The 14,688-nt window shown below is 39.7% G+C and overlaps 1 protein-coding gene across 21 annotated transcripts in view; it reads left to right on the top strand.

The window, feature by feature from the left end:
* ARMH3 (armadillo like helical domain containing 3) overlaps window positions 1-14,688 on the top strand; it is a 222,162-nt gene that overhangs the window by 101,071 nt on the left and 106,403 nt on the right. For 14 of the 21 annotated variants that reach the window (XR_012418158.1, XR_012418156.1, XM_074002571.1 and 11 more), the window contains 2 exons: window positions 1,345-1,427; window positions 2,346-2,472. The exons of 5 other annotated variants lie outside the window; for them this stretch is intronic. Coding sequence is in view for 14 of the 16 variants with exons in the window: in XM_074002571.1 (XP_073858672.1) it covers window positions 1,345-1,427; window positions 2,346-2,472 (210 nt within the window). In the remaining 2 variants the exon portion in view is untranslated. Of the gene's footprint in view, window positions 1-1,344; window positions 1,428-2,345; window positions 2,473-11,663; window positions 12,221-14,688 lie in introns of those variants that run through there. 2 more of the 21 variants (XM_074002573.1, XM_065521322.2) reach the window with 1 other exon arrangement.

Below are 14,688 nucleotides of genomic sequence, written 5' to 3'. Positions count from 1 at the left end.
GAACTCAAATCGGGGCCGCGGTAAAGAGTTTATAAATGAAGATGCCTGTCTCCTTCATGCCTGGCAAGGCTTTTTTGCTATTTGAGGGGAAGATTCAGGCTTTAGAAACAGAATGTGGGTGAAGCCAGCCTCTTGTACTTTCCTTGCCTGCTGTTTCTTTACTGTACCTGTGCTTTTAAAGGATTGTGAGGGGTGTTGTGTGGCAGGCAGCAAGAGTCTGGAGAGTCTCACTCCTACTCATTATTCCCTGCTGTTCCAAATCAAAGCTCACATCTCTTCTTTAAGAGTAGTAAACTTCACACAAAACTCTGAGATCATGGGAGAATGAACTTCTTTGCTGGCAAAGAAGCAGATATGGTCCTAGAAAAAGAGAGGTCGAGCCTTTTCTTGGGTCTGTGGAAGGTGGGGGTTTGAGAGGGAGAAGACAGAAGGACCACAGATTGCCTGCAGCTACTGAACCCCTTTTATAGTATCCCATCAAGTAGGGGAGGTAGGTACAGGAGCATTATCTGAGATGGGCAGAGAAGCAGGACTCATTTTGTGGACAAAGTGTGCTAGGTGAATGAGTATAAGGTAACTGATAACTTCTTTTATGCTTAATATTTATTTGCAAAATAGTCTGAAGCTGCACTGTTAACCTAGGGACTTGGCAGTCAGTCTCTACTGAGGTTGCTTGGGTTTTAGAAATCTCTCCCCTCACTAAGAGTTGCCAAGCAGAAAGAGATTTCAGTAAATGTTGTCGTGGTCACAAGCGGTCAGCGCAAGCTTCAGTTTGTTTGGATAGTTAGAGCAGTTAAGGGCTTTTTTTCTCTTTATGAGTTCTCCTCATCTAGAGCTGCAGCCCAGCTGTAGGTTCTACAGTATAGCTGCCACATCTGGTGACCACTTAGATTGGATACATATTCCTCTTAGCAATGATGTCTGAAACAGATACATGTCTAAGGCTTGGTGACAATAGAAGCTAGCAGCTGAGGGTGGAAGGGGGACCCTCATTTTCAGCTGTAAATTGAGCAAGTTTGATGGGGAAATCACCATGTGGGAGTAAATTTGAAACGCCAAGATGTCAGTTTTATAGTCAAATTTCTGAGCTTAATTGCTATTTAAGAAGTGGCAAAAAGAAGTAGATATTTAACAACCTTCCATGAGCAGATAAGCAGACACGTGCTTGGGAAGGTGAGTGCTTTCCTCAAATATACCTACCTTACCTGCTTTTTAAAAGACCTTGGTGGCTAAGACTCACTCACTGTAACCCCCCAGATTTTTTAGAGCTAGTCTGTTTTTAATTTAATTTTATTAATCATGGTTTGAATAGCTTGTTGATGTCTTTTTTTTTTTTTTTTAAAGCCTTGATAAATTTGCTGAAGTTCCTTATGTCAAACGAGACTGTACTTTTGGCCAAACACAACATTTTTACTTTAGCCCTTATGGTGAGTATCAAAACAAATACTTCTTTTTCTGAAGCCATATGCTAAGGCAGAAATGAACTGGTTTGAAACAGGAGCTGGTGGTCTGGGGACTAAGCCATAGAGGGAACCAGACCTATATATATATTTTTGGATCAGAATCTGGACTGGTGGTCCCCACTCTCACCTATGTCTTTGGCATGACTCTCTTTCCTTCGTGAAAATATATCATCTGGCAGGGGTGGGTATAGGTTAGATCTCTCTGTATGAATAGTGAGCCTTGGTCCCAACTGAGAGACTACTGTATACTACTGCGGTCTCTATGTTGGTAAATAACAGACCCTCTGAAGGTTCCATCATGGCTGCACTTGGTTTCTGAGGGACATTACAGATGATTGTTTATCTGGCTGGTTATTTGGGATAGAAGGAGGCCATTGTGCAGTTTGACTATCTTCTTAGGATATTATACAATGTGTTCTTAAATGTTCAACATTAGAGGGAAAAAAGTCTTGATTCATAGCATTTGCTGAGTTTCATTGTAGAGCTACACCCACCATGGCCAATTTCAAACTATCAATGTGATATCAGAGTCATGCAGAATTGGGAAGCAATGTGCAGTAGCACACCATTATATGACATTTCCACCACACAGATATAATAGTTATAAATCTCCAGAGCATAGGTTATAGTAAAAGGTAGAAAATAATTAGGAAGTGATAAGTTTTTAGTATTTATTACTTTCATTTTAATATAATTTATTTAATTATAAGTTTATATGAATGAAATTTTTAATAATGACTGTGTTTAATAACTGGCTTACAAAATTCATGAAATTTTACAGTCAACTCTTGTGTGACAGTAAGAGCTGGCTACAGCACACCACTGATAATTTCTAGTCTTCATAGCCTGATGCCCATATATGGGCCTTTCTTTCTTTTTTAGATTGTGAACCTATTTAATATGTTTATCACATATGGCGACACATTTCTGCCAACCCCCAGCAGCTATGATGAACTTTACTATGAGATTATCCGCATGCACCAGAGCTTTGACAACCTCTACTCCATGGGTAAGCTGCCTTTTCTTTTTACTCCTCTCTCCACCGTTTGTCTAGCTTTTGGCATATAAGAGGAAAAGACTATGAAAGATTCTCCTCTAGTTGTTTGGTGCCTTGTGTGGCACAGAAATATAGTAGCTTCCTCTTCTCAGGCAATAGGAAGGTATGTTGGGGCCTTTTTGCCTTCAGGAATTCAGATTTCATCTCAGTATAAAGCTGGTTAGCAGCCCTTTGTTGCTGTTTGTGAGAGAGAGAGAATAGGGAGGCTTGTGGATTCATTGAATGCCAGGGAGAAGGAGGTGAAGGAGTGGGTGGGAATTGACAGCAGCAAATAAAAGAACTTGGATCCCAGAACACTGTGTAATTTGAGGATGTCCAGGATTTTAAGGAATCTTAGTGTACCTATGTATTTTTAGCATAACTTACAAGTGGAAGTGGGCATTAGATAAAAATCTTTTTTGGAAATCTTTTGGTGATTGGCTCACCGAAATGTACTCTCCAGCTATAGCAAGTATAACTTATTTCTGAAAGAAGTCATATGTCCCCATAAGTTTGGGATAAGGGCCTAGTTAATTCTACCTGTAGTATAAAGGTTAAGGAAAAATCTCTGTAGATTGCACAGAAACAGCCACTCAGTAAAACTATCTTATTTTTAAAACCCAAATTTATTAGCTTTATTGAAGTATAATAGATATATAAACTGTACACATTTTAATTATACAAATTTTAATGAGTCTTGATATATGTGTATGTATGTGAAACCATCACAATGATCAGGATAATAACCATATCCATCACCTCCCAAGTTTCTTTGTATCTCTTTAGAATCCTCTCATGTCTTCTTCACCTCCTTCACCCACTGTGCCTCATCCTTGGGCAACCACTGATTTGCCTCTGTCACTGTAGATTAGTTTGCTTCATCCTTTGTGATGAGATTAATTGTGAAAACCCCAACCTCTCCTTGGGACTCCTGTATCATGAGAAAAGTGGAGAGGATTTGGAACAAGTACCAGGAGAAAGAATAGAAGCAGCAGTGGAAAAGAAGGATTGCCTGGGAGGAAAATATTTTTTTCTAGTATACTTTATTTTTTAGAGCAGTGAAGGAAAACTTTTAAGAGAACTTTGTAAGAGAACCTTTGCTATAATGTCTTAGGCAGTGCAAGTAGGGCCTTGTATTAGTAGGATGTTTTCAATGGCAAGTATCAGAAAACTCGGACTTAAAACTATCTTAAAGAGTAGGAAAATTATATGAAATTCTAGAATGGTATGATCAGTTGCTCAACAATGTCTGCAAGGACCCAGGTTTTTAAAGTATCTCTTCTCTCTCATTGTAATAGTTTTAGCATCAAGTCAGTTGCCCATGCAACAGCAAGTTTCAGTTGTCCCATCAAGACCCATCTCTTTTTTTTTAGGAGCTTGGCAGCCTTACATAAGAACTCTCTAATAGACTTTACGTTGGCTAGATGTGCTCAGGATACCCTAGTGTGGTTTGCATCTGCCTGGCTTCACCAACTTCCTGAGAATGTAGAATGCAGAATTTTCCAAGAGTAAAGAGCTGCCCCAGCGGTTTTAGCACTCATTGGTAGATGAATAAACATGCTTTTCAATGAGGAAAGGAAAGAGTTGGAGTTGGGGAGATATTTTATAAAAGTCTGACATACCTGCTCAGCGGGGCCACATGTAACTAATCAAATGAGATAAACCCTTGTAGCTATAGCAACAAGATAAGAGAAGATACCTGTGAATGTCTAAATCTGCCAAGGGAATAAAAATGTTAACCAGGAGGGCACAAATAGGAAAGTGAAAATTTTCAACAACTGAAACACAGCAAACAGTAGGAGGTGGCATGTTTCAGTGCTCTGTTTTATATAAACTTCTGGTGAAAAAAAACATGTTTTTTATTAACCTTTTTGAGGCATAATTTACATCCATGGCAGAAACCATCCTTTTAAATGTACAGTTTTGAGTTTTGACAAATGCATATAGTAGTGTAATTATCACAAAAATCAAGATATAGAAGAGTTTCACTATCCAAAAAATTTCCCTTGTGTTCCTATGAACACATAGGAACTCACATGTGAGTTCCTCCATCTACTCACAACCCCGAGCAACCACTGATCTGTTTTCTGTTCTCATGGTTTTGCCTTTTCCAGAGTATCTTATAGATGGAATCATATAACCTGTTGAGTCTGGCTTCTTTCATATAGTATTTCATTTGAAATTTATCCATGTCATTGCATGTATCAGTAGTTCCTTCCTTTTTACTACAGAGTAATATTTCATTGTATGAATTACCATCTTAGTTTGTCCATTTGTCAGGTTAAGGACATTTGTAAGGTTTCCAGTTTTTAGCAATGATAAATAAAGCTCCTGTTAACATTCTTATACATTAGTGAATACAGGGTTTTTTTTGTTTTTGTTTTTTCTTGAGACAGGGTCTTGCTCTTTCACCCACGGTGGAGTACAGTGGCACAATTATGGCTCACTGCAGCTTTGACCTCCTGAGCTCAAACAATCCTCCCACCTCAGCCTCCCAAGTAGCTGGGACTACAGGTACATGCCACCACACCCGGCTACTTTTTGTAATTTTAGTAGAGACAGGGTTTCGCCATGTTGCCCAGGCTGGTCTTGAACTCCTGGGCTCAAGCAATCTGCCCATCTTGGCCTCCCAAAGTGTTGAGATTACAGGTGTGAGCCACTGTGCCCAGCATGAACACAAGTTTTTATTTCACTTGGCTATGTGCCTAGCAATGGGATTTTGGGGTGTTGTGGTAAGTATGTTTTAACTGTATAAGAAACCACCAAACCGTTTTCCAAAGTGATGTTCTATTTTACATTCTCTCCAGCAATGCATGAGAGCTGTCATCATTCCATATTGTAACCAGCACTTGATATTCTCCACTTTTGTTTTTTTGTTTTTTTTGTTGTTGTTGTTGCTGTTGTTTGCTTGTAGATATATAGTGCTACTTCATTGTGTTTTTAACTTTGCATGAGTAATGATGTTGAGCATCTTTTCCTGTCCTTATTTGCCATCCATATATCTTCTTTGGTGAAGTATTTGCTCATATCTTTTGCTTATTTGAAAAAAAAAAGGGGGGGGTGCTGGGTACGGTGGCTCACGCTTGTAATCCCAACACTTTGGAGTCCAAGGCGGGAGGATCAAGACTAGCCTGGCTAACATGGTGAAACCCCATCTCTACTAAAATTGCAAAAATTAGCCAGGCATGGTGGCACACACCTGTAGTCCCAGCACTTTGGGTGGCCGAGGTAGGCAGATCACTTGAGCTCGGGAGTTCGAGACCAGCCTGGGCAACATGGCAAAACCCTGTCTTTACCAAAAATACAAAAATTTATCTAGGCGTGGCAGTGCATGCCTATGGTCCCAGCTACTTGGGAGGCTGAGGTGGGAGGATCACTGGAGCCCAGGAGGCTGAGGTTGCAGTGAGCTGAGATTGTACCACTGCACTCCAGCCTGTGTGACAGAGTGGGACCCTATCTCAAGAAAAAACAAAAAACAGTACACACCAATGTTTATAATGGCACCATTCACAAGTGCCAAAAGGTGGAAGCAACTCAAGTGTCCATTGACAGATGAATAGATAAACAAAATGTGGTATATACACCCAGTGGGATATTATGCAGCCTTCAAAAGGAAAGAAGTCCTGTTACATGCTACAGTGTGTATGAACCTTGAAGATATTGTGCTAAGTGAAATAAAGCAGTCACAAAGGGGTGGTACTTATATGAGGTATCCAAAGTAGTTAAATTCACAGATATGGAAAGTAGGATGATGATTACCAGGGGCTTTGGGAGGAGACAAAGAGAGTTGCTTAATGTGTGTAGAGTTTCAGTTCTACAAGGTGAGGAAGTTCTGGAGATCTGTTTTACAACAATGTAAATGTACTTAACACCTAAATTGTATGCTTAAAAATGGTTAAGAGCAGCTGCTCCAAAAGTAAAGTATCTCAGTCATTCACAGTCAGTTAAAAAGATTGAACTTCTCTTTTCCCCCTTCTTACTACTGCCATTGATGAGTCTTTTTTGAAAAAATGGTTAAGAGGGTAAATTTTATGAGATGTGTGTGTTTCTTTTCTTTTCTTTTCCTTTTCTTTTTCTTTTTCCTTTTCCTTTTCTCTTTCTTTTCTTTTCTTTCTTTCTTTTTTTTTTTTTTAACCACATAAAAACAAACCTAAACTCTAAAGTGTATTTAGATTCTACCAATTTTTCTACTAATGTCCTGTTTGTATTCCAGGATCCCATCCATGTTACCACATTATATTTAGTCATCGTGACTCCTTAGTCTTCTCTGGTCTGTGACTGTTTCTTTGTGTTTCCTTGTTTTTTTGTGACCCTGATAGTTTTCAAGAATGTTCCTCGATTTGGGTTTGTCTTGTGTTTTACTCATGGTTTGACTTGGATTGTGGATTATAGAGAAAAATACCACACAGTCCTGACTTACCACTGATGATACTAATCTTGATCACTTGGTTAAGGTAGTGTTTGCCATGTTTCTCCACCACAGAGTTGTAATTTTTTCTACTTTTTCATAGTCTATTCTTTATTTTCTTTTCTTTTTGTTTTTATCATGGAAGCAAATCACTAAATGCAGCCAACATAAAAAGTTAGGGGATAGGGAGGTTAAGCTCCACCACCTGCAGAAAAGAGTATCTGTATAAGTTATTTAGAACTTTTCTGTAAGAATTTGGTTGCTGCTGCTGCTGCTGTTTGTTCTTGTTGTTATTTTTGTTGTTCTTCTTCCTCCTCCTCATCCTCCGCCCCCCTCCCCCAACCGCCTTGCTTCCTTCCTTTCTTCCTTCCTCCTTTTTTTTCTTTTTTTGAGACGGAGTCTCACTCTGTTGCCCAGCCTGGAGTGCAGTGGCACAATCTCGGCTCACTGCAACCTCCACCTCCTGAGTTCCAGGAATTCTCCTGCCTCAGCCTCCCAAGTAACTGGGATTACAGGCCTACACCTCCATACCTGGCTAATTTTTTTTACTTTTAGTAGAGATGGGGTTTCACCATGTTGGCCAGGCTGGTCTTGAACTCCCAACCTCAAGTGATTTGCCCTCCTCAGCCTCCCTAACATGCTGGGATTACAGGTGTGAGCCACTGTGCCTGGCTTTCTTCTTTTTTTTTGAGACAGTGTCTTGCTCTGTCACCCAGACCGGAGTGCAGTGACTCAATCACAGCTCATTGCAGTTTTGACCTTCAGGGCTCAAGCAGTCCTCCCACCTCCGCCTCCTGAGTAGCTGGTGTACATCACCATGCCTGGATAATTTATTTTTGTTTTTTTGTATAGATGAGGTTGCCCCATGTTGCCCAGGTAGGTCTTGAACTCTTGGGCTCAAGCGATCCTCCTGCCTTGGCCTCCTAAAGTGCTGAGATTACGGGCATGAGCCACTGCACCCAGCAAGTATATGTTTTAATCAAAAGCTTACTGGAGTTTTGATTGGGACTATGGCAAACCTATAGATCATTTTGGGGAAAGCTGATATCTTGATAATGTACCTTACAATCCCTGACAAAATATATCTTTTTTAAAAAATTTATTTTATTTATTTATTTTTTTGAGACGGAGTCTCGCTCTGTCGCCCGGGCTGGAGTGCAGTGGCCGGATCTCAGCTCACTGCAAGCTCCGCCTCCCGGGTTTACGCCATTCTCCTGCCTCAGCCTCCCGAGTAGCTGGGACTACAGGCGCCCGCCACCTCGCCCAGCTAGTTTTTTGTATTTTTTAGTAGAGACGGGGTTTCACCGTGTTAGCCAGGATGGTCTCGATCTCCTGACCTCGTGATCCGCCCGTCTCGGCCTCCCAAAGTGCTGGGATTACAGGCTTGAGCCACCGCACCCGGCCCAAAATATATCTATTTATTGAAGTCTTTGATTTTTCACACCAATGTTTTGTTGTTTTCAACATGAAAATCTTGCATATATTCTATTAGATTTATCTTAATGTATTTCATGGCATTTGGTGCTATTAGTATTTTTGAAAATTTTAATTTTTAATTGTTCATTGCCAATATGCAGAAAAACTACTTTTTTATTTTTTACTATGACAGCTTTATGAGGTATGATTCACCTGCCATATAATCTGCCCATTAAAGCATACAATTTGATGAGTTTCAGTATAGTCAGAGAGTTGTACCACCATCACCACAATGAACTTTGGAGCATTTTCATCACCCCAACAGGAAACCTACCCATGAGAGGTGACCCCATTTACTGCAATCTCCTGAGCCCTAGGCAATCACTAATCTATTCTCTGTGTCTGTAAATTTGCCTATTCTGGACATTTTATATAAATGAAATCATACAATATGTGGTCTTTTGTGACTGGCTTCTTTTGTTTTGGATCTTTTCAAAGCTTATCCATGTTGTATCCATGAAGTAACAGTACTTTGTTCCCTTTTTACTGTGGAACAATATTACATTGTATGGATATACCACATTTTATTTATCCATTCATCAATTGGTAGACATTTAGGTTGCTTCTACTTTTTGCTGTTCTGAATTATCCTGCTGTGAGCATCCATGTACGGATTTTTGTGTGGGCATGTTTTCATTCTGTTGAGTATATACCTAGGAGCAGAATTGCTAGGTCATATGGTAACTCTGTGTTTATAACCTTTTGAGGAACTGCCACACTGTTTGACTGTCCTCACTTTTCCAATGTGGGTGTACCATTTTACACAAGCAAGAAACAATGCTGATTTTTAGTCTTGTATCCTGTTATCTTGCTATTTTTGATCTTGTATCCTGTCATCTCACTTACTAGGTTTACTAGTTTTTGTAACCTTTTTGGGATTTTCTACGTAGACATTCATGTTGTATGTAAATGTTGTGTGCCTTTTATTTCTTTTTCTTGCCTTATTGTACTGGTTACAGCCTCCACTGCTATGTTAAATTAGAGGGTAAGGATGGACATACTTGCCTTGTGTCCAGTCTTAAGGTGAAAGGATTAAGGTTATTCTCCATTAAATGTGATGTTACGTGTAGGTTGTTCATAGATGCCCTCTGTCTGGTTGAGGAAATTCCATTTTATTTCCTGAGAATTGTCATTAATGAATGTTGAGTTTTGTTAAACATTCTCTAGCATTTATTGACATGATTACATGGTTTTCCTACTATTGTCTGTTAGCATAGTGATTGATTTTTAAATGTTGACCAACCCCACATGATTATAACCTATCATTTTTACATATTATTATATTCAATTTGCTAGTATTCATGAGATATATTGGTCTGTAGTTTTACTTTCTTAAAATGTCTTTTTCTGGTTTCAATGTTAGTTAATTTTGGCCTCATAATATGAATTGGGAAGTGTTCTCTCATCGCTCATCTTCTATTTTCTAGAATAATTTGTTTAAGAGTGGTTTATTTCTTAAATGTTTGGTAAAATTTACCAGTGAAGCCACTGCATCTGGAGTTTACTTTCTTGGAAGATTTTAAACCATAAGTTCAATTTATTTAATAGGTACAGGACTATTTAAGTTATCTATTTAGCAGTGACCTTTGGAAGTTTGTGTCTTTGAAGAAGTTTGTTTTATTATGTTGTCACTTTTATGGGGCATACAGTTGTTTGTAACATTCACTTTTAATGTCTGTAGGGTCTGTACTCAGCTTCCCTCTTTCATTCCCTATATTGGTAATTTGTATTTTTTCTTTTTTTTTTCTTCGTCAGTTTGGGTAGATATTTATCAAGTTTATTGATTTCCCCTCCTCAGAGAACCAGCTTTTGGCTTTATTGATTTTTTTCTCTGTCATTTTTATGTTTTATTGATTTATGCTCTTTATTTTCTTCTTATTGCTTGCTTTGAGTTTAATTTGCTCATTTTTTGCTAGTTTTTTAGGGTGCAAGCATAGTTCATTGATATGAGACTTTTCTTTTTTTCTAATATAAATATTTTGTACTATACATTTCCCTTTAAGTACTGCTTTAGCTGCAGCTCATAAATTTTTTTATTATATTTTTATTGTCTTTCAAGTTCAATGTATTTTCTCATTTCCCTTGAATTTCTTCTTTGACTTTTGAGGTTTTTAGAAATGTGTTGCTTAATTTTCAGATACTCAGGGATTTTCCAGATATTCTTCTGTTAGTAATTTCTAGTTTAGTTTAGTTTTGGCCCAAGAATATTGTTTGTATTATTTCAATGCTTTGACATTTATTGAGACATGTTTTATGGCCCAGAGTATGGTGTATCTTGGTAAATGGTCCATTCCACATGCACTTGTATTTTGTTCTTGGTGGGTAGAGAGTTCTGTAAGTTTCAGTTTGGTTGAGTTGTATGATGATATTGTTCTCTGTTTTCACAAATTTTTCTGGGACAGAGAAGATTGTTGAAACATTCAGCTATAATTGTGAGTTTGTCTGTTTTCCCGTTTTGGTTCTTTTCACTTTTTGGTTCATGTGTTTTGTAGCTCTGCTGTTAGATAGATATACATCTAGGATTATTATATCTTGGCAAATTGACTCTTTTATCATTATATAATATCCTACTTCACCCTGGTAGTATTCCTTGTTCTGAATTCTGCTTTGTCTGACTTTAATACAACCACTCTGGCTTTTTAAATTGTTAGTATCTGCATGCATACCTGAATTTTTTTTCTTTTTAGAAGTGAGTTCTTGCTATATAGCTTGAGTACAGTGGCTATTCACAGATGTGATCATAGTGCAATACATCCGCAAACTCTTGGGCTTAACTGATCCTTCTGCCTCAGCCTCCTGAGTAGCTGGGACTATAGGCACATACCACTGTGGCTGGCTTATATATTTTCCTGTTAGCTGTATTTTTATATTTAAAGTGTCTGTCTTGTACACAGCCTGCAGTTGGGTCTTGTTTATTATCCAGTCTGACAATCTCTATCTTATTTGGCATATTATCCATGCATATTTACAATGCAATAATCAATATCGTTTCAGTTCTACCACTTATTTTGTTTGCCCCTCCCCCCACTTTCTGGCTCTTCTGTACCTGCTTTTCTGCTTTCTTTTGGATAATTTGAATATATTTAAATATTCCATTTAAATTTATTAGTTGGCTTTTTGGCTATATTTGTATTTTTTAGCAGTTACTCTAAGATAACATTGTATATACCTTTTACAGTCTACTTAAAGTTAGCATTGTACCACTTCAATAAAGTGTAGAAACTTTGCTACTATATAGGGTCTATTTATTTATTTATTTATTTATTTATTTATTTTTTAGTTTCGCTCTTGTTGCCCAGACTGGAGTGCAATGGCACAATCTCGGCTCATCGCAACCTCTGCCTCCTGGGTTCAAGTGATTCTCCTGCCTCGGCCTCCCAAGTAGTTGGGATCACTGGCATGCGCCATCATGCCCAGCTACTTTTGTATTTTTAGTAGAGATGGGGTTTCTCCATGTTGGTCAGGTTGGTTTTGAACTCCCAACCTCAGGCGATCCACCTGCCTTGGCCTCCCAAAGTGCTGGGGTTACAGGTGTGAGCCACTGTGCCTGGTGTTTTTTTTTTTTTTTTTAGTTTTTAAGAGATGGGGTCTTGCTCTGTTGCTCAAGCTGGGGTGCAGTGGTGTGATTATAGCTCACTGCAGCCTTAAGCTGCTGGGCTCAAGTGATCCTCCTGCCTCAACATCCTCAGTAGCTGGGATTACAGGTGTGAGCCACTGCACCCAGCTGGATATAGAATTTTTAGTTGGTAATTTTTATCTTTAAGTACTTTGAAGCTATTATTCTCCTTTTTCTGGCCTCCATGGTTTCTGAAAATAAATCTGTAGTCATTTGAATCATTGTTCCATTGTTTGTAGTATGTTGTTTTTCTCTAGCTTTTTTTTTTTTGAGACGGAGTCTTGCTCTGTCACCTAGGCTGGAGTGCAGTGGGTTGATCTTGGCTCACTGCAACCTCTGACTCCCGGGTTCAAGCTATTCTCTGCCTCAGCCTCCCGAGTAGCTGGGATTACAAGTGCCTGCCACCACGCCTGGCTAATTTTTGTATTTTTATTTTTATTTTTATTTATTTATTTATTTTTTTGAGATGGCGTCTCGGTTTGTCGCCCAGGCTGGAGTGCAGTGGTGCAATCTCGGCTCACTGCAAGCTCCGCCTCCCAGGTTCACGCCATTCTCCTGCCTCAGCCTCCGAGTAGCTGGGACTACAAGCACGCACCACCACGCTTGGCTAATTTTTTGTAATTTTAGTAGAGACAGGGTTTCACCGTGTTAGCCAGGATGGTCTCGATCTCCTGACCTCGTGATCTACCCACCTCGGCCTCCCAAAGTGCTGGGATTACAGGCGTGAGCCACTGCACCCGGCCTAATTTTTGTATTTTTAGTAGAGACGGGGTTTCACCATCTTGACCAGGCTGGTCTTGAACTCTTGACCTCGTGATCCACTCGCCTCAGCCTCCCAAAGTGCTGGGATTATAGGCCTGAGCCACCGCGCCTGGCCTTCTCTAGCTTCTTAAAAGGTTTTTTTTTTTTTTCCTTATCTTTGGCTTTCAGCAGTGTGATTATGAGATGTCTATGCACAATTTTTCTTTGAGTTCATCCTATTTGGGGTTTGCTGAGCCTCTTGACTTTCAGCAAATTTGGGAAAGTTATTAGCCATTCTTTTTTCACTGGGGGCAGAAACTCTGTCCCAATTTCTGTCTCCTCCTTTTCTGAGACTATAGTATCACAAAGATTAGACTTTTCGATATTGTCCGATATGTTTCTAAGGCCCTGTCCCTCCCCTCCCCCATTTGTCTCTATTCTTCATATTTAATTATTTCTATTATTCTTTATATTCACTGACTCCTTTGTCAGTCTATTCTGCTTTTAAGCCCATTCAGTGAATGCTTTATTTCACATAGTACATGTTTTACTTCTAAAAATTTGTCACCCTGGCTGGAGTGCAGTGGTGTACTCTTGGCTCACTGTAGCCTCAAACTCCTGGGCTCAAGTGATCCTCATACCTGAGCCTTCCAAAGTGCTGGGATTACAAGGCATTAGCCACTGTGCCCAGCTTTACTTCTAAATATTTTAATTGGTTCTTTGTTATGGCTTCAGTTTCTTTGCTGAACTTCTGTCTTTCTATTCGTTTCAAGTATGTTTACGTTTTCCTCATGGAGCATAGTTATGATAACTGCTTTAAAGTCCTTGATAATTTTAATATCTGTGCCATCTCAGATATCTGGTTTTTGCCTTTTCTTTTGAGAATTGGTAACATTTTTCTGTTTTATTATATATTCTGGTTCTTTATAAGATGAGTAATTTTGGATTACCTCCTGGACAGTTTTTTTTTTTTTTTTTGAGACAGAGTCTTATTCTGTCGCCCAGGCTCGAGTGCAGTGGCTCACTGCAACCTCTGCCTCCTGGGTTCAAGAGATTCTCCAGCCTTATCCTCCCCAGTAGCTGAGATTACAAGTGCCCGCCACCATGCCTGGCTAATTTTTTGTATTTTAGTAGAGATGGGGTTTTGCCATGTTGGCCAGGCTTGTCTTGAATTCCTGACCTCGGGTGATCTGCCTGCCTTGGCCTCTCAAAATGCTGGGATTACAGGCATGAGCCACAAGCCTGGCCTCCTCCTGGACATTTTTAATGTTATGTTGTATACACTCAGAGATTAGTTATAATCTTCTGGATTTTTTTTTTCTCTTTTGAGACAGAGTCTTGTTCTGTCACCCAGGCTGGAGTGTCACCCAGGCACGATCTCGGCTCACTGCAACCTCTGCCTCCCACGTTCAAGTGATTCTTGTGCCTCGCCTCCGGAGTAGCTGGGATTACAGGCATGCACCACCACGCCTGGTTAAGTTTTGTATTTTTAGTAGAGATGGGGTTTTACCATGTTGGTCAGGCCAGTCTTGAACTCCTGACCTTAGGTGATCCAGCTGCCTCAGCCTCCCAAAGTGCTGGGATTACAAGCGTGAGCCTCTGCGCCTGGCCTAATTTTTGTATTTTTTGTAGAGACAGGGTTTCGGCATGTTGCCCAGGCTGGTCTTGAACTCATGGACTCAAATAATCCACCCTCCTTGGCCTCCCAAAGTGTTGGGATGGCAGGCATGAGGTACTGCGCCTGGCCTCTCGATTTCTTTCTCCAGAAAGATGAGGCTTGCTTTAGAGTTTTAGCCATCCACACAGTTCCACTATGCAGCTCTGGAACCGGCTGACTCTTGGGGCAAAGATGTAAGAGAAAATAGGAAAAATAAAACCTGGAAACTGAGCCTCTTGTGAGTGTTTCTCCAAGTTTTGACTTCCCTCTATAATCTGTCTGCTTCTGTTT

This window comes from Macaca fascicularis, chromosome 9 (genome assembly GCF_037993035.2).
Source record: "Macaca fascicularis isolate 582-1 chromosome 9, T2T-MFA8v1.1".
Classification (NCBI taxonomy): Eukaryota; Metazoa; Chordata; class Mammalia; order Primates; family Cercopithecidae; genus Macaca; species Macaca fascicularis.
The sequence above is the reverse complement of the archived record's forward strand: the minus strand, read 5'-3'. Positions and strand labels throughout refer to the sequence as shown.